Source organism: Hippocampus bargibanti, linkage group LG14 (assembly GCF_051943395.1).
Source record: "Hippocampus bargibanti isolate YZ-2025 linkage group LG14, ASM5194339v1, whole genome shotgun sequence".
In the NCBI taxonomy this organism is placed as follows: domain Eukaryota; kingdom Metazoa; phylum Chordata; class Actinopteri; order Syngnathiformes; family Syngnathidae; genus Hippocampus; species Hippocampus bargibanti.
The window spans coordinates 20164396-20186969 of record NC_142747.1 but is presented as its reverse complement, the minus strand read 5'-3'; the positions used below and the strand labels follow the sequence as shown (position 1 = coordinate 20186969).

General features: G+C 41.5%; 2 protein-coding genes across 2 annotated transcripts; both read right to left on the bottom strand.

Moving 5' to 3' along the window:
* Positions 1–1631: 1631 nt before the first annotated feature.
* spred3 (sprouty related EVH1 domain containing 3) lies at positions 1632–16428 on the bottom strand. The gene is made up of 6 exons (XM_089013773.1): positions 16212–16428; positions 13442–13598; positions 7240–7408; positions 7097–7158; positions 5821–5973; positions 1632–5377 (listed from the first exon to the last, which is right to left on the bottom strand). The coding sequence occupies exons 1-6, from the start codon at positions 16220–16222 to the stop codon at positions 4379–4381; spliced, it is 1551 nt and encodes a 516-aa protein (XP_088869899.1). The 5' UTR covers positions 16223–16428; the 3' UTR covers positions 1632–4378.
* A 1013-nt stretch (positions 16429–17441) lies between these two features.
* On the bottom strand, positions 17442–22364 carry psmd8 (proteasome 26S subunit, non-ATPase 8). Its single transcript, XM_089013526.1, has 7 exons — positions 22208–22364; positions 21194–21266; positions 21014–21116; positions 19744–19909; positions 18902–19002; positions 17924–18035; positions 17442–17764 (listed from the first exon to the last, which is right to left on the bottom strand). The coding sequence occupies exons 1-7, from the start codon at positions 22310–22312 to the stop codon at positions 17627–17629; spliced, it is 798 nt and encodes a 265-aa protein (XP_088869652.1). The 5' UTR covers positions 22313–22364; the 3' UTR covers positions 17442–17626.
* Between the last annotated feature and the right edge of the window lie 210 nt (positions 22365–22574).

Below are 22574 nucleotides of genomic sequence, written 5' to 3'. Positions count from 1 at the left end.
ATCACTGACTTTTGAAAACTCAGAATCATAATTCAAAACATTTTTTGGGGAAAAGATGCACGTTGGCAGAAAAAACAAAATAAGGTCAACAGGTACTGAATACAGAGTTACTCGGGGGAAGGAAGGAAGGAAATCATAAAGGTATTGATTACTCAAATCAAAAGGCACATTTATTATGATGTCATAAAAGGGGGCGGGGCAAAGAGTGTGCTGACAGGAACGCCATCTGTGGTGAGTGTGAAGCGGAAGTCGCAAACGGGGGGGGGGGGGGGTCATGTTGGTGTGTGTGTGTGTGCGTGCAATGGCTTCTTTTTTACGGCTTTGGTCCAGTGGACGTGAATGTGTGTGTATTTTTTATGAGGGGGGGTGTTGGGTGGGGGGGGGGGGTATTGGGGAATGGCAGTTTAGCTTCCCACAGCAACTTATCAATAATTTCATTGGTAAGTTTAGTCAAAAAGTCACCAAAAATCATGTACAGTGATACCTTGGCTTACGAACTTCATTGGTTCCCAGACAGAGTGTGTAAGGTGAAAAGTGTGTATTCCAAAAAGTAATTTCCCATAAGAAACCATTAAAATGAGAATAATCCGTTCCCAGGTCCCCACAAAACATAATTTTCTACTTTCTAAAGCCTTAAAACTACACAAAATACACCTTATTTTATGTATAATAAACGTGCTATGGTATTATAATTAAAGAAATTAACTGTACTGTATAATAAAGTGGTTTTATTGACTTTTGTGATGGTCGTTGATGGCTTGATGGAATGGAGTGGCCGGTTTCATCAGCATTAAACACTTGATGAGGAACGTAACCTTCTTCTTTCATTCCCCATCTTGAGGAATGATCCCTTGTAGGCGCTTTCTCTGCCATCATTTTACCTTGTTCCTCATCAATTGTGTTCTGTTTAGCTGGGTTGATAGCTTTTTGCATCAAGTGTACGGATGGCTTGTGCGGGTTATTTGTGCAGCCTGATTGATGGGAATTTTAACCTTGCAGTCTACACTCTGCCTTTGAACTATCAAAGTTGAAACGAGTCCAAATTTCACTGTTTTCTCTCCATTTTGTCACTCTCTATGTTGTGTACCGGTCTCTTTCATGTTTAAACCACCTCCCCTCACTGCAGCGTTCTTGACCAATCACGTGGCTTTAACCGAAGACTGGGGGCGGGGAATAGAGGACAAAAACAAGCCAGCTGCCATTTTCTTGTCAGGAGAAGGGGCTCGTTCGCGAACGACACATCACTCATTGTGGCGCTCCGTGTGTATCCCGAAAAATAGTTCGTATGCCAAGGTAAAATGTTCATAAATGTAGCGTTCGTAAACCGAAAAGTTCGTAAGCCAAGAGGGTTCGTAAACCGCGTTATCACTGTAGTTATGTTACATTTTTGATGGACAGGGAGGAAAAATATCTGGGGGGGGGGGGGCTTCCAGAACCATCCCGTAGCGCAGTTTTCATTTTCATGACTTTTCTGTCAAAAGGAGATCACAATAATAACAACAACAACAAAAATGCTCAGTGGCTCTATTGATTAGGATATCAATTTTACAGACATCAATGCCAATTTTTCAAGTTTAGGGTCTTACTGCTCTTTCGATTTTGACATTGTGTCCACAATCTGTTTTTTGGGGGGGAATTCAGTGAATTGGCAAATTTCATTGAGACAAAATTCTTGTTTTTTTTCTCCATATGTAACTGTTAGCTTCAAGGAAATTTTCATGCTAATTCGAGCAGCATAAGTTCCTTATGTTTTTTGTTTTTTTAACGATTGGCGATGAAACTCTGTAAATCCATTTTTTTTGTGTGCCTTTTTTGGGAGATTTTTGTGCCGTAGCTCAATAAAGGTTGGGAAGCACTGTTTTATAGAGCTGGAGCACTTGATCTCATTGAATTTTGTGGGCGGAGCTAACATCGCCCGCCTCTTCTTATTGGTCACCATAACACACCACAGTCATCTTTTTTACCAGACTTTTTTCCTAACGTGACGTACAAAAATACTCTTTCCATCCATTGTTCATTGCACTTTTTCTTTTCTTTTTCTTTTTTTAAATATTTTAGGTGGAGGCATAAACACGTCGACAGATTAAATTAGTTGGCTTTTTTTTGGGGGGGTGGGTTAGCAAGGATGCTAGAGTGTTTTAGCACACGTTCCTTCACGTCATTACAGCTGTTGGTTTTCATTGCAGTGACCCCGCCCACAACCCGCTCTCCCCTTCATGCATTTGTCGACATTTTTGCTCGCTCTCTTATATTTATTTTATATATAGGTAACATCCGACTTACGACCAACTCAACTTACGACCACGACCTCCACAAGCTATTTTAAAAAAAAATAATTCTACGCCTGGCACCGCAACGCGCTAGCAGGCCGGCAATGCGTACGACAATTTTGGCCAGCCAGCCAGCATCTCACTCGCACAGCAATCGACTGTGTGATGGCACCAGATGGGGGGGGGGGGGGGGGGGTTTGCGAGTCATTTAGCCTCCGAGTCTCTATTCAACATTTTGAATGGATTTCGACTTACGACCGTTTGGTCAGAATGAAACTCGGTCGTAAGCCGGATGTTACATTAGGTAACATCTGACTTACAACCAGCTCGACTTATGACCACCCGTACTTATGACCACGACCTCCAGACCCTATTTAAAAAAAAAAAAAATCTACGTCTGGCACCGCAAAGCGCTAGCAGACCGGCAACGCGTATGACAATTTTGGCCAGCCAGCTAGTATGTCACTCTCGCACAGCAATCGACTGTGTGATGGCACCAGAGGGGGGAGTTTGCGAGTCATTTAGCCTCTGAGTCTCTATTCAACATTTTGAATGGATTTCGACTTACGACTATTTTGACTTAGGACCGTTTGGCCAGAACGGAACTCGGTCGTAAGTTGGATGTTACCTGTATTTTTTTTTCCACCATGAGGTAAATTTGGAGGAGGTAACAAACATGTCTGTACTTCACAGGCGAACACCAAATCCCTTCCGAGTTGGTGTGTGTCAATTGGGGTGATTCATTGTCACATTGAATAAAAACATACAAACACTCCCCTACTTATGAACATTTTGGAACATGTGAACACTCCCCTACTTATGAACATTTTGGAACATGTGAACACTCCCCGACTTACAAACATTTTGGAACATGTGAACACTCCCCTACTTATGAACATTTTGGAACATGTGAACACCTCTCATGTGAATTGAAATAGTTTGAATACTTTTTGACTTAAGTTGAGCAGCTGCAGTGTAATAAATAGCACAAGTGAGACCTCAGTGCTACCAGTGTATTTATGAAAAGATGTGAAAGAAAACACGATGGAAATTTCTCTCCTTGGCTAAGTAAAGAGTTGACAATTAAATCTCCACTAGTCCAGTTAAGACCATTTTTGTCAGCTTTTTCTGGGGACGACATTTCGGTCTTGGCTTTGCTGACTTTCCCTGATCCACTGTTGAAAAGGATGCCTTGATCCTCTCCTCTTTCATCTAGAACTGCTTAATAATAATAATAATAATAATAATAATACATTTCATTTACAAGCGCCTTTCAAAACTCTCAAAGTCACTTTACAGTCACAGGATATTGTTTTCTGCGGGTGAGCAGCGGCAGCCACAGAAAGTGCTTAAGAATGAATGACTCTCTGTGTCATTGTGTTGTCATATTATTTGTTACTAAGGTTTTGTATTTGTTTTGATGTCAAGATGGCGCCGTGAGAGTGGCTACCTTTACAGCAGCTCCTGTATTTTGTTTTTCTACTTTTTCTCTTCCCTTTCTCCTCCTTTCATAACTTTGCTGCTGTGAAATGTAAATGTCTCCACTGCCAGACTATTAAAGGTAAATCCAATCCATTTTGTTGCCGAGTAACAATGTTGAAGTTTAAGACACAGGTGTCAAAGTCACAGAAAAACTGATCCTGTGACTGTAAAGTGACCTTGAGAGTTTTGAAAGGCGCTTAGAAATGAAATGTATTATTATTGTAAAAGTGTAGTGTTGAAAAACACAGTTGGACTGAAACTGTATTGCCCTACTGCGTGTCAATCATCAGGAGTGACTATGAAAAGAAAGCCACATTTTAAAGATATGAACATCCACGTGGCACTAGTGCATGAGTTGGGGAGCATCTGTTTAAAAAAAATTAAAAAACGGTTTTACTTCATCGTCAGGTTAAGTCTCAGGTCATCAACTTGAACAATCCACAATGAAAGGCTCTGTGAAAGCTGGTCTGAGTGTGATGCCCCCCCTCTGGCCCTTCCACACACTCCTCTCCCTAGTCCACGAACTCCAACCCCAGGGTTAGAAAGAGAAATACCGGAACGGTTGTGGTGGGGGGGTTTTGGGACGGTGACGTCAAAGCCCAGCGAAAGGGGACCCGGCATCGCTCTCATCGGACCGCCTTGTGCTTGCCCCCGCAGCAGCCACAGCGCTCGCCGCATCGCAGGCAGGCGCGCAAAGGCAGGTAGCAGCACATGCAGGGCACGAAGAGCGACAGGGCCACCACAGCCAGCCAGCGGGCGCAGCACAGCGGGTGCGGGTGACCTCCCATGGAGTCGTCGCAGGAACACGGCTCCCAGAACTCGCCCTCGGAGTCCGACGTACAGTGGTAGAGCAGGCTCTCGGCGCACCACACGCAGGTCCACCGGCGCAGGCAGCGCAGGGCCGGGTCCGGGGCGTCCCTGCAGCGGCCCCGCCCGTTCTCCGAGGCACTGAACACGGAGCGGCAGTACACGCAGCGAGACGAGCACGTCGACGACGCCTGCGGGCACGGGCTGTCGTCGTCGGGAGAGATGGCGCCCGGGTCCCCCCCGCAAGCGCCGCCGCCCCGCTTACGGGTCCGCGAGCGGGGCGTGGCCAGGGAGGTGTGTATGCAGCAGGGCGAGCTTGAGCCTTTGCCGGGCTCCTGGGGGGAGCCGGCCCCCGAGGACACGCCGGACACAGCGTTCGGGATGGACATGCCGGTGGGCGAGGACGAGGACAAGCGCTGGGCCGCCTTGCTGTCCAGACTCACTGTGATCTCGCAGCCCCCCGTGCCCAACCCGGACACGTCCTTCTCAAATCGGACCACGCACAGCTCCGACTTGTCCTGCAGGCTCCCCCCGCTACCGACCACAACGCCTCCGGTCAGCCCCCCGACCATAGTCCTGGGCGCCCCCGCCCGTCGATAGTCTTCGTATCCCCTGGAGCCCCACAGGTCCTTGCAAGGATCCACGCTGTGCAGGTCCCCCTCCTCCAGCAGGGAAATGGCGGGCGACAGAGGGGATAGTGGCGACGAGGCCGGTGGTCCCGTGGGAGGAGACGGTGGGGTCGTGGCAGGCTGCGCCGATGGGGGATTTGAGGCACCGCTCATTTGCGATAGCTGGTGTTGTCCCGGCCTGGCGTGGATCTGCGAAGAAGGTGGAGATCTGCAGAGTCAGGAAGAGAACCGCTGCCGGGTTTCCTATCACGTCTCAAATGGCGTCAAATTTCACCTGAGTAGAGGTCACTTTGATTTTCATTTCATTTCCTGTGCCACCGCGACAAGCGAAGCGCTTTCAGGTGTTGAGTTACCTCACTTGGACCGAACGCCCTTCGCAGGACCATAACCTCCCAAAGCTTTACAGATCAGGTCAGACCTTACTCTTCTGATTCTTATACTAGCCTTTTCTGAGTACCCATGGACTGCCTAAACCAGGGCTTTGCAGACCCTTTTGATCCTGATTTCCACTGGCCTGGACCCTCCCCGGAATCCCATCAAATTAGCATTCACACTCCCTAACGGAACATAACTGAGCTGGACCACTTTTTGGAAACGTTTGAGAAGCCAACACTCAAATCTCTCCGTCCTACCTGGGCAGGTGTCTGTGTGGTAACGCCGGATGTAAAAGCAAAGTCTTCTGTCCGCACGAAGCAGGTGGAGGATGACTCGCTGGTCACAATGGTGATGGGTTTGGGTAACATTTCCTTCCTGCTGTTGGACGACGACTCGCTGCCTGTATGGGACTGGCAGAAGTCGCACATCATCCCGTGATTCAAACCTCTTCCAAAAAAAAAATTGGGCCGGGTTCCTTCAGCTCCTCAATATGGGAAAGGACCCTGAAATGTTCTCTCTCTGAATTTTGGGGGTATGTGAATACCAGCTCGTGTTACTTACGAGTCTACAAGTGCACAATAAAATAGGAAGTACCTTTAGTACACCAGGATTTAATTGGAGGGATCCAATATGCTGTCTACAAACTCACTGACCTCAAAGCCCAACACTTTGACCACAGGGTACCTAACGTAGTGTTAGTGGTGATAGTGTCTTGTCCTCCAAAAGGTTTTACCAGTTCCAGAACCATCAACAGTTCCAAGGCCATTAAATCTTCCTTAAAAGGACCACCTTGGTTTCATGGACTCAATTCTGTTCCTGACTGACTATCTTGAAATGCTCTAGTGTGGACTTTTGGAGAAATTTGGACCTTTCTGGACGCGGAAGAGGTAAAAACCTTAGAGATCTACAAAGATCATTTCTCTAGCTGCACCAGACGTAAGCTGTCATGTCTCTGGAGGGGTGTCTTCAAAGTTTCTACAGTTGTGTGGCCTTGACGTCACATGAGAATTTGGGAACATACCGGTGCCTTTACGGACCTGGTGATGGTCCACACTCTGAGATCTCTAAGGGGCAGGAACCTTAGTTTTTCCCCCCTGAACTTATACAATTTGGGAACCTACCCGTGCCGTTCTGAACCAGGAACCAAACACTGTCTGTTGAAGTTCCAAGTGTATTGTGTTTTGTAGCTAGGACTGTACCCTTTGATGTTCGACTCTTTCCCAAGATTTTACAGGACATACCTGTCGACTTTTGGAACTAGCAAAGGTCTCATTTGGAGTCCAGTTTAACTTGTAGTCCAGTACTCTTACATCTACATCCACCATACCTTAAAATGACTTCTCTTCCAAATGGACTATGTGTGTGCCCATTACATTGATTCCTCCCTAAGCCTATTTCCCAAGTACATTATTTTACTTTTTGATCCTTTTAGGGATGGACACAAGTACCAGATAGCGAATTCTTTGGTGTACAATGTACCTAAAGCACACGAATGGACTTGGAACTGGAGCCAAAAACCATTTGGATACTTACAGCTTGCCCATCGTCCTCGGTGTCCGCTTCCTCTGGCGTGGATGACGAGGGCGAGTCCGAGCCTGAAATTTATTGTAGGAAAGATGTTTTAGCTGTTCAACACCTGGTGTACTAGACTCTGACTTGGCGGGGTGCACGCCCACCTCGGTCTAGCTTGTCGATGACTGCTTGCAAACCCTTCTCAAAGGAGATGGCATCGGCAGGACTCTGGAAGGTCAGGCCGAACTTGCGGTCGTCCACTCGCCAGTGATGAAAGATGGGATTTACCTTATTGTAGACCAGGCCCTTTCGCACAGCACACTCCAGCACCGGCTAAACACACACGTGAAAATACACACACACACACACACACACACACACACACACACACACACACACACACACACACACACACACACACACACACACACATCCGACCACGTATAGTAAGGCATTTTTAGCTGAAAAAAAGACCATGGATAGTAAGGTATTTTTGGCTGAAAAAAGCTACCATGTATAGTTGGGCATTTTTAGCCAAAAAAAAGACCATGTGTTACAGTAAGGCGTTTTTAACCGAGAAAAAAAGACCATATATAGTAAGCCGTTTTTAGACGAAAAAAAAGACCATCTATAAAAAGTCATTTTTAGCCGAAAAATACGTCCATGTAAAGTAAGGGATTTTTAGCTGAAAAAAAAGACCATGTATATATAGTAAGGCATGTTTGGCCGAAAAAAACTAGCATTTATAGTCAGGCGTTTTTTTTGTCTGAAAAAAATATGTATAGTAAGGCGTTTTTTTTACGAAAAAAAAAAAAAACGACCATGTATCTCGTAAGGTGTTTTTTGTCGAAAAAACGACCATGTACAGTAAGGCGTTTTTAGCTGAAAAAAACGACCATGTATTGTAAGGCGTTTTTTGTCGAAAAAAACTGACCATGTATAGTAAGGCATTTTTAGCCCAAAAAAACGACCATGTATAGTAAGGCGTTTTTAGCCGAAAAAAACGACCATGTATAGTAAGGCGTTTTTGGCCGAAAAAAACGACCATGTATAGTAAGGCGTTTTTAGCCGGAAAAAAGACCATGTATAGTAAGGCGTTTTTTTGTCGAAAAAAAGACCATGTATAGTAAGGTGTTTTTTGTCGAAAAAAACGACCATGTTTAGTAAGGTGTTTTTGGCCGGAAAAAAGACCATGTATAGTAAGGCGTTTTTTGTCGAAAAAAACGACCATAAGGCGTTTTTAGCCGAAAAAAACGACCATGTATAGTAAGGCGTTTTTGGCCGAAAAAAACGACCATATATAGTAAGGCGTTTTTTGTCGAAAAAAAGACCATGTATAGTAAGGCGTTTTTTGTCGAAAAAAAACGACCATATATAGTAAGGCGTTTTTTGTCGAAAAAAAAACGACCATGTATAGTAAGGCGTTTTTTGTCGAAAAAAAAACGACCATGTATAGTAAGGTGTTTTTTGTCAAAAAAAACGACCATGTATAGTAAGGTGTTTTTTGTCAAAAAAAAACGACCATGTATAGTAAGGTGTTTTTTGTCAAAAAAACGACCATGTATAGTAAGGCGTTTTTTGTCGAAAAAAACGATCATGTATAGTAAGGCGTTTTTTGTCGAAAAAAAGACCATGTATAGTAAGGCGTTTTTTGTCGAAAAAAACGACCGTGTATAGTAAGGTGTTTTTTGTCGAAAAAACGACCATGTATAGTAAGGCGTTTTTTGTCTATAAAAACGACAATGTATAGTAAGGTGTTTTTTTGTCGAAAAAACGACCATGTATAGTAAGGCGTTTTTAGCCCAAAAAAACGACCATGTATAGTAAGGCGTTTTTAGCCCAAAAAAACGACCATGTATAGTAAGGCGTTTTTGGCCGAAAAAAAACAACCATGTATAGTAAGGCATTTTTAACCCCAAAAAAACCACCATGTACAGTAAGACGTTTTAGTACTTGCACCTTTGGGATTTAGCTCCGTGGTAGAGACGATGCTTAGCATTCATGAGGTCTCAGGTTCAATCCCAGATCAATGCATTCCTTTTCTCGAGCGAAATCCCAATTGTGCAAAAACAACGACCATGTACAGTAAGGCGTTTTTAGCTGAAAGAAACGACCATGTATTGTAAGGCGTTTTTTTTGTCGAAAAAAAACGACCCTGTATAGTAAGGCATTTTTAGCCCAAAAAAAACGACCATGTATAGTAAGGTGTTTTTTGTCGAAAAAAACAACCATGTATAGTAAGGTGTTTTTTGTCGAAAAAAACGACCATGTTTAGTAAGGCGTTTTTTGTCGAAAAAAACGACCATGTATAGTAAGGCGTTTTTTGTAGAAAAAAAACGACCATGTATAGTAAGGCGTTTTTAGCCGAAAAAAAACGACCATGTATAGTAAGGCGTTTTTAGCCGAAAAAAACGACCATGTATAGTAAGGCGTTTTTTGTCGAAAAAAAAAAAAAACGACCATGTATAGTAAGGCGTTTTTTTGTCGAAAAAAAGACCATGTATAGTAAGGTGTTTTTTGTCGAAAAAAACGACCATGTTTAATAAGGTGTTTTTGGCCGGAAAAAAGACCATGTATAGTAAGGCGTTTTTTGTCGAAAAAAACGACCATGTATAGTAAGGCGTTTTTAGCCGAAAAAAACGACCATGTATAGTAAGGCGTTTTTGGCCGAAAAAAACGACCATGTATAGTAAGGCGTTTTTTTGTCGAAAAAAAGACCATGTATAGTAAGGCGTTTTTTGTCGAAAAAAAACGACCATATATAGTAAGGCGTTTTTTGTCGAAAAAAATACCATGTATAGTAAGGCGTTTTTTGTCGAAAAAAAAACGACCATGTATAGTAAGGTGTTTTTTGTCAAAAAAAACGACCATGTATAGTAAGCCGTTTTTTGTCGAAAAAAACGACCATGTATAGTAAGGTGTTTTTTGTCGAAAAAAAAACGACCATGTATAGTAAGGTGTTTTTTGTCAAAAAAACGACCATGTATAGTAAGGCGTTTTTTGTCGAAAAAAACGATCATGTATAGTAAGGCGTTTTTTGTCGAAAAAAAGACCATGTATAGTAAGGCGTTTTTTGTCGAAAAAAACGACCATGTATAGTAAGGTGTTTTTTGTCGAAAAAACGACCATGTATAGTAAGGCGTTTTTTGTCGAAAAAAACGACCATGTATAGTAAGGTGTTTTTTGTCTATAAAAACGACAATGTATAGTAAGGTGTTTTTTGTCGAAAAAACGACCATGTATAGTAAGGCGTTTTTAGCCCAAGAAAACGACCATGTATAGTAAGGCGTTTTTAGCCGAAAAAAACCACCATGTATAGTAAGGCGTTTTTGGCCGAAAAAAACGACCATGTATAGTAAGGCGTTTTTTTGTCGAAAAAAAGACCATGTATAGTAAGGCGTTTTTTGTCGAAAAAAAACGACCATATATAGTAAGGCGTTTTTTGTCGAAAAAAAGACCATGTATAGTAAGGCGTTTTTTGTCGAAAAAAAAACGACCATGTATAGTAAGGTGTTTTTTGTCAAAAAAAACGACCATGTATAGTAAGGCGTTTTTTGTCGAAAAAAACAACCATGTATAGTAAGGTGTTTTTTGTCGAAAAAAAACGAACATGTATAGTAAGGTGTTTTTTGTCAAAAAAACGACCATGTATAGTAAGGCGTTTTTTGTCGAAAAAAACGATCATGTATAGTAAGGCGTTTTTTGTCGAAAAAAAGACCATGTATAGTAAGGCGTTTTTTGTCGAAAAAAACGACCGTGTATAGTAAGGTGTTTTTTGTCGAAAAAACGACCATGTATAGTAAGGCGTTTTTTGTCTATAAAAACGACAATGTATAGTAAGGTGTTTTTTGTCGAAAAAACGACCATGTATAGTAAGGCGTTTTTAGCCCAAAAAAACGACCATGTATAGTAAGGCGTTTTTAGCCGAAAAAAAACGACCATGTATAGTAAGGCGTTTTTAGCCGAAAAAAACGACCATGTATAGTAAGGCGTTTTTTGTCGAAAAAAAAAAACGACCATGTATAGTAAGGCGTTTTTTTGTCGAAAAAAAGACCATGTATAGTAAGGTGTTTTTTGTCGAAAAAAACGACCATGTTTAGTAAGGTGTTTTTGGCCGGAAAAAAGACCATGTATAGTAAGGCGTTTTTTGTCGAAAAAAACGACCATGTATAGTAAGGCGTTTTTAGCCGAAAAAAACGACCATGTATAGTAAGGCGTTTTTGGCCGAAAAAAACGACCATGTATAGTAAGGCGTTTTTTTGTCGAAAAAAAGACCATGTATAGTAAGGCGTTTTTTGTCGAAAAAAAACGACCATATATAGTAAGGCGTTTTTTTGTCGAAAAAAATACCATGTATAGTAAGGCGTTTTTTTGTCGAAAAAAAAACGACCATGTATAGTAATGTGTTTTTTGTCAAAAAAAACGACCATGTATAGTAAGGCGTTTTTTGTCGAAAAAAACGACCATGTATAGTAAGGTGTTTTTTGTCGAAAAAAAAACGACCATGTATAGTAAAGTGTTTTTTGTCAAAAAAACGACCATGTATAGTAAGGCGTTTTTTGTCGAAAAAAACGATCATGTATAGTAAGGCGTTTTTTGTCGAAAAAAAGACCATGTATAGTAAGGCGTTTTTTGTCGAAAAAAACGACCATGTATAGTAAGGTGTTTTTTGTCGAAAAAACGACCATGTATAGTAAGGCGTTTTTTGTCGAAAAAAACGACCATGTATAGTAAGGTGTTTTTTGTCTATAAAAACGACAATGTATAGTAAGGTGTTTTTTGTCGAAAAAACGACCATGTATAGTAAGGCGTTTTTAGCCCAAGAAAACGACCATGTATAGTAAGGCGTTTTTAGCCGAAAAAAACCACCATGTATAGTAAGGCGTTTTTGGCCGAAAAAAACGACCATGTATAGTAAGGCGTTTTTTGTCGAAAAAAACCATGTATAGTAAGGCGTTTTTTGTCGAAAAAAAACGACCATATATAGTAAGGCGTTTTTTGTCGAAAAAAAGACCATGTATAGTAAGGCGTTTTTTGTCGAAAAAAAAACGACCATGTATAGTAAGGTGTTTTTTGTCAAAAAAAACGACCATGTATAGTAAGGCGTTTTTGGCCGAAAAAAACGACCATGTATAGTAAGGCGTTTTTTGTCGGAAAAAAAACGACCATATATAGTAAGGCGGTTTTTGTCGAAAAAAAGACCATGTATAGTAAGGCGTTTTTTGTCGAAAAAAAACGACCATATATAGTAAGGCGTTTTTTGTCGAAAAAAATACCATGTATAGTAAGGCGTTTTTTGTCGAAAAAAAAACGACCATGTATAGTAAGGTGTTTTTTGTCAAAAAAACGACCATGTATAGTAAGCCGTTTTTTGTCGAAAAAAACGACCATGTATAGTAAGGTGTTTTTTGTCGAAAAAAAAACGACCATGTATAGTAAAGTGTTTTTTGTCAAAAAAAACGACCATGTATAGTAAGGCGTTTTTTGTCGAAAAAAACGATCATGTATAGTAAGGCGTTTTTTGTCGAAAAAAAGACCATGTATAGTAAGGCGTTTTTTGTCGAAAAAAACGACCATGTATAGTAAGGTGTTTTTTGTCGAAAAAACCATGTATAGTAAGGCGTTTTTTGTCGAAAAAAACGACCATGTATAGTAAGGCGTTTTTTGTCTATAAAAACGACAATGTATAGTAAGGTGTTTTTTGTCGAAAAAACGACCATGTATAGTAAGGCGTTTTTAGCCCAAGAAAACGACCATGTATAGTAAGGCGTTTTTAGAAAAAAACCATGTATAGTAAGGCGTTTTTGGCCGAAAAAAACGACCATGTATAGTAAGGCGTTTTTTTGTCGAAAAAAAGACCATGTATAGTAAGGCGTTTTTTGTCGAAAAAAAACGACCATATATAGTAAGGCGTTTTTTGTCGAAAAAAAGACCATGTATAGTAAGGCGTTTTTGGCGACCATGTATAGTAAGGTGTTTTTTGTCAAAAAAAACGACCATGTATAGTAAGGCGTTTTTTGTATAGTAAGGCGTTTTTTGTCGGAAAAAAAACGACCATATATAGTAAGGCGGTTTTTGTCGAAAAAAAGACCATGTATAGTAAGCCGTTTTTTGTCGAAAAAAAAAAAACGATCATGTATAGTAAGGCGTTTTTTGTCGAAAAAAACGACCATGTATAGTAAGGTGTTTTTTGTCGGAAAAACGACCATGGCGTTTTTAGCCGAAAAAACCCACCATGTGTAGTAAGGCGTTTTTTGTAAAAAAAAAAAAAAAACGACCACCACGTAGCGTAAGGCGTTTTTAAATGCATGTAAATGCCATTTCCGTCCTTCCCGCCCTCTTGCAAGCGTCCTGATTTGTGCTCACCGCTCGGTCCCGCAGCCTCTCCCCGCGGATGACGTAGTCTCTGTGCTTGTGGCTTCGCCCCTTGCAAATGAGCACGTGACTCAGGCCGCCCCCGCCGAGCGGCAGCCAGCCGCCGCTCGAGTCGTCACGTGTCATCACCACGGCACGAACACGTACGCTGGAGGAGGAAGCACAAGACACGATGGCCGTCCGCGGGAGTCAAAACCAGTCCTCCGGGATGTTCACTTCACAATAAAATGCGGCTTTTTGCCATGTTGAGCCACGTTATTTGGCGTGCGATGTCAGGGAGACAAGACCAAACATCCGGCAAAGGCTAACTTCAAAATAAAAGCAATGGAACTCATACATGACTGTCAATCAATTCCCGGGCAGGCTTTTCGCTGTCATTCCCGAATTTATTCGGGAATTGAAAATAGGATATCGACCGCCATTCCCAAATTTGTTCAGGTTTTGGGTTTTTGTGCTGATAAAGCACTGGCCTGACCTCTGGCAATTTTTTTTCGCTACCACGAGGTGGTAGCATTTCCCCTTTTTTCCCATGTTAGCGCTTTTGATTCTGCTTCAACTGTTGTTAAAGTGCTATATAAACCAATGCTAGCTAGTTATGTAGCTGGCTATTTATTAGCTATATGCCTGTCTAGCTAGTTAGCTAGCTGTCTGGCTGGCTATCTATTAGATATCTAGCTGGCGACCTAGCTGACTATCCATTAGCTATTTGCTATCAATTAGCTATCTGTTGGCTAGCTAGCTAGCTTTCTATCTATTTGAGTTACTTCCGGGTTGAGTGAACGCTGGCGCATGTGGCTGCCGCTGCTCACCAGCAGAAAAAAACGATTCTGCGACTCTAAACTAAAGTGACCTTAAGAGTTTTGAAAGGCGCTTAGAAATTAAATGTATTATTATTATGATTAATATACAGGTAACATCCGACTTACGTCCAACCCGACTTACGACCACCCGTACTTACGACCACGACCCCCCAGACCCTATTTTTAAAATTTTAATTCTATGCCTGGCACCGCAACGTGCTAGCGGGCCGCCAACATTTTCGACAATTTTGGCCAGCCAGCCAGCATCTCACTCGCACAGCAATCGACTGTGTGACTGCACCAGAGGGTGGAGTTTGCGAGTCATTTAGCCTTCGAGTCTCTATTCAACATTTTGAATGGATTTCAACTTACGACTGTTTGGTCGGAAACGGAACTTGGCCGTAAGTCGAATGAAATCCATTCAAAATGTTGAATAGAGACTCAGAGGCTAAATTTCTCGCACACTCCACCTTTCTGGTACAATCACGCGGTCGATTGCTGCGCGAGAGTGACATGCTGGCTGGCTAGCCAAAATTGTCATACACGTTGCTAGGGCGTTGCGGTGCCAGGCGTAAAATTTACATTTTTAATATAGGGTCTGGAGGTTGTGGTCGTAAGTACGGGCGGTTGTAAATCGAGTTTGGTCGTAAGTCGAGTTTGGTCGTAAGTCGGGTGTTGCTTGTATTTTGTTGCGTTTGCTAAAAATATAAAATATATGGGAAGAGGACCTTCGGGGGGAGAAAAAAAATCAAATAATAATAATACATTTCATTTATAAGCGCCTTTCAAAACTCTCAAGGACCCTTTAGAGTCACAGCATTTTTTCTGCGGGTGAGCAGTGGCAGCCACACGCGCCAGCGTTCACTCAACCCGGAAGTAATAAAGTAAAAAAATGCGTAGCACGGTTCCATAATGGGGGTGTGGCGCTCGCAATGTTATTATTTTTTAATCATTCATCGCTATTACACTATACCTAACATTTTATGCATAAATCTACCCTTCACTGTATTCCAATCTCCATATCAGACTTTAATTAGGGTTTATGAATGAATGAATGATGAATGAATGAATGAATCCGAAGAACACAGCTTGTGCTTCCATATGCGACGTTCAAATACAATGGGATAAAACGCTACCAGAAGGAAGAATTCCCGTTTCGCCAGTTATAAACATCAATGAACGCCGTGCTTGCGTGAACGTTTTTTCTTTTTCTTTTTTTTTTTTTTTGGGGGGGGGGGGCGTTAGGAAACATCGCGATAATTCCATCAGACGAATATTTTACGTCCTTTCTCACTTCCATCCCGCCCTTCTCCTACCGGCCATTATTAAGACGCGTTTTTTTATGAATGGAGCGGAAAAACAAGGCGAGGTTGCTGCCGTTTTCTTTTTTTTGTTAATAAAAAGGAGGACTGAGGGGTGTGTGGGGGGCGAGGGGGTGAGAGTTGACGATAGGGAGGGTGTGCGGTGGGAGAAGAGGGGGGGGGAGAGAAAGGGGAGGGGAAATCACACTTCATTCATAAAGTTTGGCTTTAAAAATCATAATGAAAGGCCGAGCGAGACACGTTGATAAAAAAAAACCCCACGACGCCTCTCGCCTTGAATGGCGCCACCATCCCTTTCTCTCCTGGAAAGACAAACTCGCCATATTTTCGCTCTCCCCTCCACCACCCCCCACCCGGTTTTACCGCCATTCTTCTGGCCTTCCTTTGCATCATGTCAAACTGTCTCGTTCTGCCTTCATTCTTTCGCCTGCTCGCTCTTTTCATTCATGTACCGATGGCGCGTTCATGGACATGTAGGCGGCTTTTTGGGGGGGTCGGACGCTAAATAATAGGAAGCAAGCACCAGCACACATGCACGCACGTTTGTTTGCTTGTGAATGATGAGGATAATAACGTTGTTTTCTTGATTAAAAACCAAAAAATGCCATCGCGTCATGTCATTGATTCGGGGAGACTTACTCGCCCTCCATGGCTCGCCGTCGCCCGCTCCCCGGAGCCCGCCTCGGGCTCTCCCGTCACTGCGCTCAGCCTCCTCGCACCAAACACACGCCGATGGAGCTCACATCGTCCCCGCATCCGCTCGCTTGCCTCCCGGAAGTCGGCCTGGCCTCTCCGCCGGGGCCTCCTCGGCGTCGTCTCGGCCGATCAGGACAGGCTGGAGGTTGCAGCAGCCATTTTCCGCTGGCAGCATCCTCCCTCCCTCCCTCCCTCCCTTCCTTGGTCCTTTCCTCCCTCCCTCCCTCCCCTCTCTCGCGCGCTACCTGCTGCACATCCCGCACTAATCATTGACAGGCTCGTGCACGAGTGGGATGGCAACGCGTGGAGCGGGCCTGTGCGCGCGACAGGATCGATGAGTAGCAGGACCATGGACAGCGCCCGGTCAACCATACATCAGGATGAAGATGGCAAATTGGATAAGCAGTGATTATATATATATATATATATATATATATATATATATATATATATATATATATATATATATATGTGTATACGTGTATATATGTGTGTGCGTATGTATATATATGTGTGTGTATACGTGTATATATGTGTATACGTATATGTGTGTGTATACATATATGTGTGTGTGCGTATATATATATATGTGTATATATATGTATATACACACACACACACACATATATATACACACACATACATATATACACACATATATATATACACACACGCACATATACATACATATATATGTGTGGATACGTATATGTGTACAGTGCGTATATATATATATATGTGTATATGTATATACACACACATATATATACACACATATATATACATATACACAAACACACATAGACACATTATACATATATATATATATATATATATATATATATATATATATATCGATATATATATATATATATATATATATATATATATATATACACACACACACATATACACACACACACACACACACACACACATTTTTTCTTCCTCCATAGCTGATTTTAATTTTCTTATTATTCCATCATTCCTGATTTTAAGATGCAATTCTACCTTCCTTTTCGAAGTCCTTTTCCTTTGTTGTTGGTTGCTGCCTTTTGGTCATTCAAGCTGCTCTTTCTTCGTGCGTCCATCCATTCGACTTTAATTTCTTCTTCAAAAAAACTAAAGAAAAAAACTTGCAGTGGATCAAAAAGTAAAAAAGAAAGAAGCTGATTTGTTTTTTTCTTTTTAATGAAGATAATTAAGTACACTTTGACTTTTGCGAGCTGTACATCACAATGTCATCATAGAAAGGCGGTAAAGTGTGTCATGTTACAGGTTATTAATAATAATAATTAAAAAAAAAGGGGGGGGGGATGGGGCAATGATAATAATGTGAAAGGAAAGCTCGCTTCAATTCAGACGATCATTTCCAGCTGCCTGGCGTATTCGATGACCTGCTGGGCCAACTCTGTGGATGGGATGCTGACCTCTTCCGTGCGCTGCTGCTGACTGCTGAACGAGTAGCAAGAAGCCGCGTTCAGGCTCCAGCCGCGCTGGACGACACACGTTAGCACACGTTAGCGCACGGAAATGACATGCTCTTTCGGGAGCTGGAAAGGCGAGTCTGTGACTTGCGGTCAAAGGCGCCTCTTGGATGAGGGTGATCAGATTGGATGAATATGAATATGAATATGAATAAAAGCATGAGGTACCTTCTTAGCGTACTCTGTCATCTTTTTTGACGATGTGAAGAAGAGCACACGCGTGGCCTCGCTGAATTGAATCTGCTCGTAGGCTTTCTCGATGCAGCCGGCAATTTCATCACTGCGTGGGGGGGGGGGAATAATCATAATAATAATAATAATAATAATAATACATTTCATTTCTAAGCACCTTTCAAAACTCTCAAGGTCACTTTACAGTCACAGGATAAAAACAAAAATGTTTTTTTGCGGATGAGCAGCGGCAGCCAGAGGCACCAGCGTTCACTCAACCCAGAAGTAACGCACATGCATTTAACTCAGAATTCTGACCTTTACTAACTCAGAATTCCGACCTCTATTAACTCAGAATTCCGACCTCTATTAACTCAGAATTCCGACCCTCAATTCCGAATTCCGACCTTTAACTCCGAATTCCGACTTTTAACTCCGAATTCCGACCTTTAACTCCGAATTCCGACCTTTAACTCCGAATTCCGACCCTCAATTCAGAATTCCGACGCTTAACTCCGAATTCCGACCTTTAACTCCAAATTCCGACCTTTAACTCAAAATTCCGACCTTTAACTCAGAATTCCAACTTTTAACTCAAAATTCCGCCCTTTAACTCAGAATTCTGACTTTTAACTCAAAATTCCGACCTTTAACTCAAAATTTTGACTTTTAACTCAAAATTCCGACCTTTAACTCAAAATTCCGACCTTTATCTCAAAATTCCGACCTTTAACTCAAAATTCCGACTTTTAAGTCAGAATTCTGTTGAAAGAAGAAAGATAATCACCATTGTCATGTTCAGAGATGGTTGCATTTTCAAATAAGGATAGACTTTCAAACAATAACCACATCATCAAATACAGCATACAGAATTTGAAAGAATGAAGTAAAATTGCTTTTTTTTTTTTTTTTTGTTAAATCTGTGATTGAAATGAGACGAATCCACGAGCTTCGGGATACGAAGGCTTTCCTTACCGAATCGTGTCTAGCAGGATGTCAATGAAAAAAGTGTAGCTCTCTGCCGGGATGTTGCCTTTGGCCAGGAACACTTTGTTGTAGCTTCCCTCCATTAAATACTGGAAGAGACCACATCACTTGTTATGTCATCCAATCTTGGCACAGGTTGACTAGAGGCATTAAATGAAAGAAATTAATATGAACTCATTCACTGCCAGATGATGTGCAAAAATGTCTCCTATTTTCAATTCCAGAATAAATTTGGGAATGTGATAGAGAATAGACAGAAGAAAAGCGATCGTATTGAAAAGTTTCATGCTGTTGTATGCTTAGATGGCCGAACACAAGGCCCACAATGGAAGCACAAAAAAAAAACTGGGGTCAATCTGAGGTGAAGAGACACAGCCTGTTAAACTGTCATCCTCAGGTAGGAGATCTGGCCTTGGACTAATTTAGGACTTGGTAAACAACAACATTGTATTTATAAGCGCCTTTCAAAACTCTCAAGGTCACTTTACAGTCACGGAATCAGTTTTTCTGCGGGTGAGCAGCGGCAGCCACAAGCGCCAGCGTTCACTCAACCCGGAATTAACTCAAATAGATAGAAAGCTAACTAGAATATATATATAATATATAGAATAAACTCAAACAGGTCATAATTTAGGATTTGGTAAACTCCTTCACAGGAAGAGGATGTTCATGGAAAGGACAACCTATTAAAATGTCTATGTTCTGTTGTTTTATGAAAGTTGGTGCTTGGGACGTCCAGCGGTGTGCTATTTTAAAACAGTAAATGATACATAAACATATTTGAGCAGACGTAACAATGCTCTGATTGATGTGGGGGAAAAAAGTTTGACCTGCTCTAAGGACACGGGATGCCTGATGTACACATTGGTCTGAATGTCCCGCGCACTCAATCGCTCCAATTCCGTGTGGAATTCGGACACTCGGTTCTGCGAGAGCAGGAAGAGCAGGTTGAGTCCCAGAATCTGGTGCATGTAAGCCGCCTCCGGCAGCTCCTCCCTGGAAAGCAATGACAAAAGTCATTCATGCGTTTCCATTTGATGGGTGATGCGCCATTATTATGACAGAAGAGCTTTGTGTTCACCTCAACAGGCCAATACAGTGATACCTTGGCTTACGAACTTAATTGGTTCGCAGACAGGGTATGTAAGACGAAAAGTGTGTATTCCAAAAATTTATTTCCCATAGGAAACCATTAAAATGAGAATAATCCGTTCCCAGGTAACATATTTTTCTAATTTTCTAAGCATTAAAACTACACAAAATATACCTTATTTTATGTATAATAAATGTGCTATGGTATTATAATTAAAGTGATAAACTGTACGGTATAATAATGTAAAATAATACACAAAATATACCGAATTTTATGTATAATAAATGTGCTATGGTATTATAATTAAAGCAATAAACTGTACTATATAATAAAGTCGTTTAATTGACATTTGTGATGGTCATTGATGGCTTGATGGAATGGAGCGGCCAGTTTCATCAGCATGAAACACTTGATGAGGAAGGTAGCCTTCTTTTTTCACATATTGAGGAATGATCCTTGTAGGCGCTTTCTCGGCGATATTTTTACCTTGTTCCTCATCAATTGTATTCTGTGTAGCTGGGTTGATAGCTTTTTGCCTGATTGATGGGATATTTTAACCTTGCAGTCTACACTCTGCTTTTGAACTATCAAAGTTGAAACGAGTCCAAATGTCACTGTTTTGTATCCATTTTCTCACACTCTCTCTGTCGTCTGCCTGTCTCTTTAATGTTTAAAGCACCTCCCCTCACTGCTTCGTTCTTGACAAATCACATGGCTTTAACCGAAGACTGGGGGCGGGGAATAGAGGACAAAAATGAGTCGGCTGCCATTTTCTTGTTAGGAGAACGGGCTCGTTCGCGAACGACACATCACTCATTGTGGCGCTCCGTGTGTATCTCGTATCGCAAGGTAAAATTTTCATAAATTTAACGTTCGTAAAGGGAAAATTTCGTAAGCCAATGGGTTCGTGAACCGAGGTATGACGGTATTTGACAATTTCAAAATAAATGTGCCTCAAAAAGTATGTATAATACTGCTGCAATTATTTTTTTTTCTATAAATCCTACTTGTAGTCAAAGTAGTAGCACTTGAGCTGAGCCATGTATCTCTCAAAGGAGGGGATGTCTTTCTTCAAGATACTCCACAGGGCTCCGATTTCGAGGACATCGCCTGGAGAGAAGGGGGGGGGGGGGCAGATTCATCACAGATCAGAATTTATATCAATTGCTAACGTTGAAAATACTCACGTGCTAAAATAAGTTGCTGCTTGGTGAACGTGGAGCCACTTGTGGGGAGAAAGTTCAGCTCTAGTAATGACACCTATGAGGTTATGGATATACAATACATTATAAATAAGCAGAAATTCATCATATACATTGGGGCAAAAAAAAGTAGTGTAAGTCCAACGGGTGTGCAAGTTCTCCGCACAAGATATACACTTTTGTTCAGGAACAAAAGTTCATCTCCATCCTCTAATTCTAAAGATTTTCTATGGGGTTAAGATCTGGAGGTCATTTACTAACAATCACGTTGATTATGTTGTGGGTCATTTTTACCCATATGTAAAAATTCACACAAAACAGTCAAATAATAGGTGATGTCAGCAACAACTGAGACAACATATTTTCTATCCCAACTGTTTTGAAGACAGGAAAAGGAAAGGATATCCAGTGCTTTAATCAACATAAAAATGGAAACGAGTAAAATTGACCCCTTAACATAATATGAGGGTTAATACAAATAGTTTAAAGTGGGCAGTACAGTATATAATTAACCGGGATATACAAACATGAGCAAGATACATTTTAACAGATATGTCACGATCACTGGAAAGTAGAAAAACAATGAATATATCGATCGATACAAGAAACCGCGTGACAAAATGGGATGAATGTGATTATTTTTAATGACAGTTGCGAAGTCAATAACACATTAAACAACGTGGAAACAGTTGAACACTCATTGCAAAGGTATTGGTAGGTTTGTATGCAATTTTGTGGAATACGCTTTTATATATATAAGCGGTACGGAAAACGGATGGATATATGTTTTATATATATACCACTTTCCTTGTTTTAATTACACTGCCGGGCTCTCAACAGGTACCACATAAACTCTGAACGTTTTAGGGAAATTAGCAAGTTTAGCTACCGATACCTAATGTAGCTAGCGAAATGGTCACCGTAAAAAAAGAAAACAAAACGCGCGATAAAAGTTTAACTCCATAACGAAACAATAACAGTCCTATGAAAAGTGTCTACCTTGAGCTTCGTGAGTAGTTCGCCACATTTGCTGAGATTTGGGTTTTTTTTGTTCCACTCAGCTTTCAGGGTTTCGTACAGCCCCGCCGTCTCCCTCAACGCCATGGTGAATCGGCAAATTATAGCACGACACCGGTTGACGCAATGCGGCAGACGTCTGTCGTAAAACCGGAAAGTGCAACCCAGAGGTAAAAGAGGAAGTGAATACCAGACTACTGTTTTAGCTTTCGTCAACACCTCCGACATATTGGATGTGGAAGTGTGACCGCATTCTCCTCGGGAGACCATGTTTATAATAATATTAATAATAATAATACATTGTATTTATAAGCGCATTTCAAAACTCTCAAGGTCACGTTACAGTCAC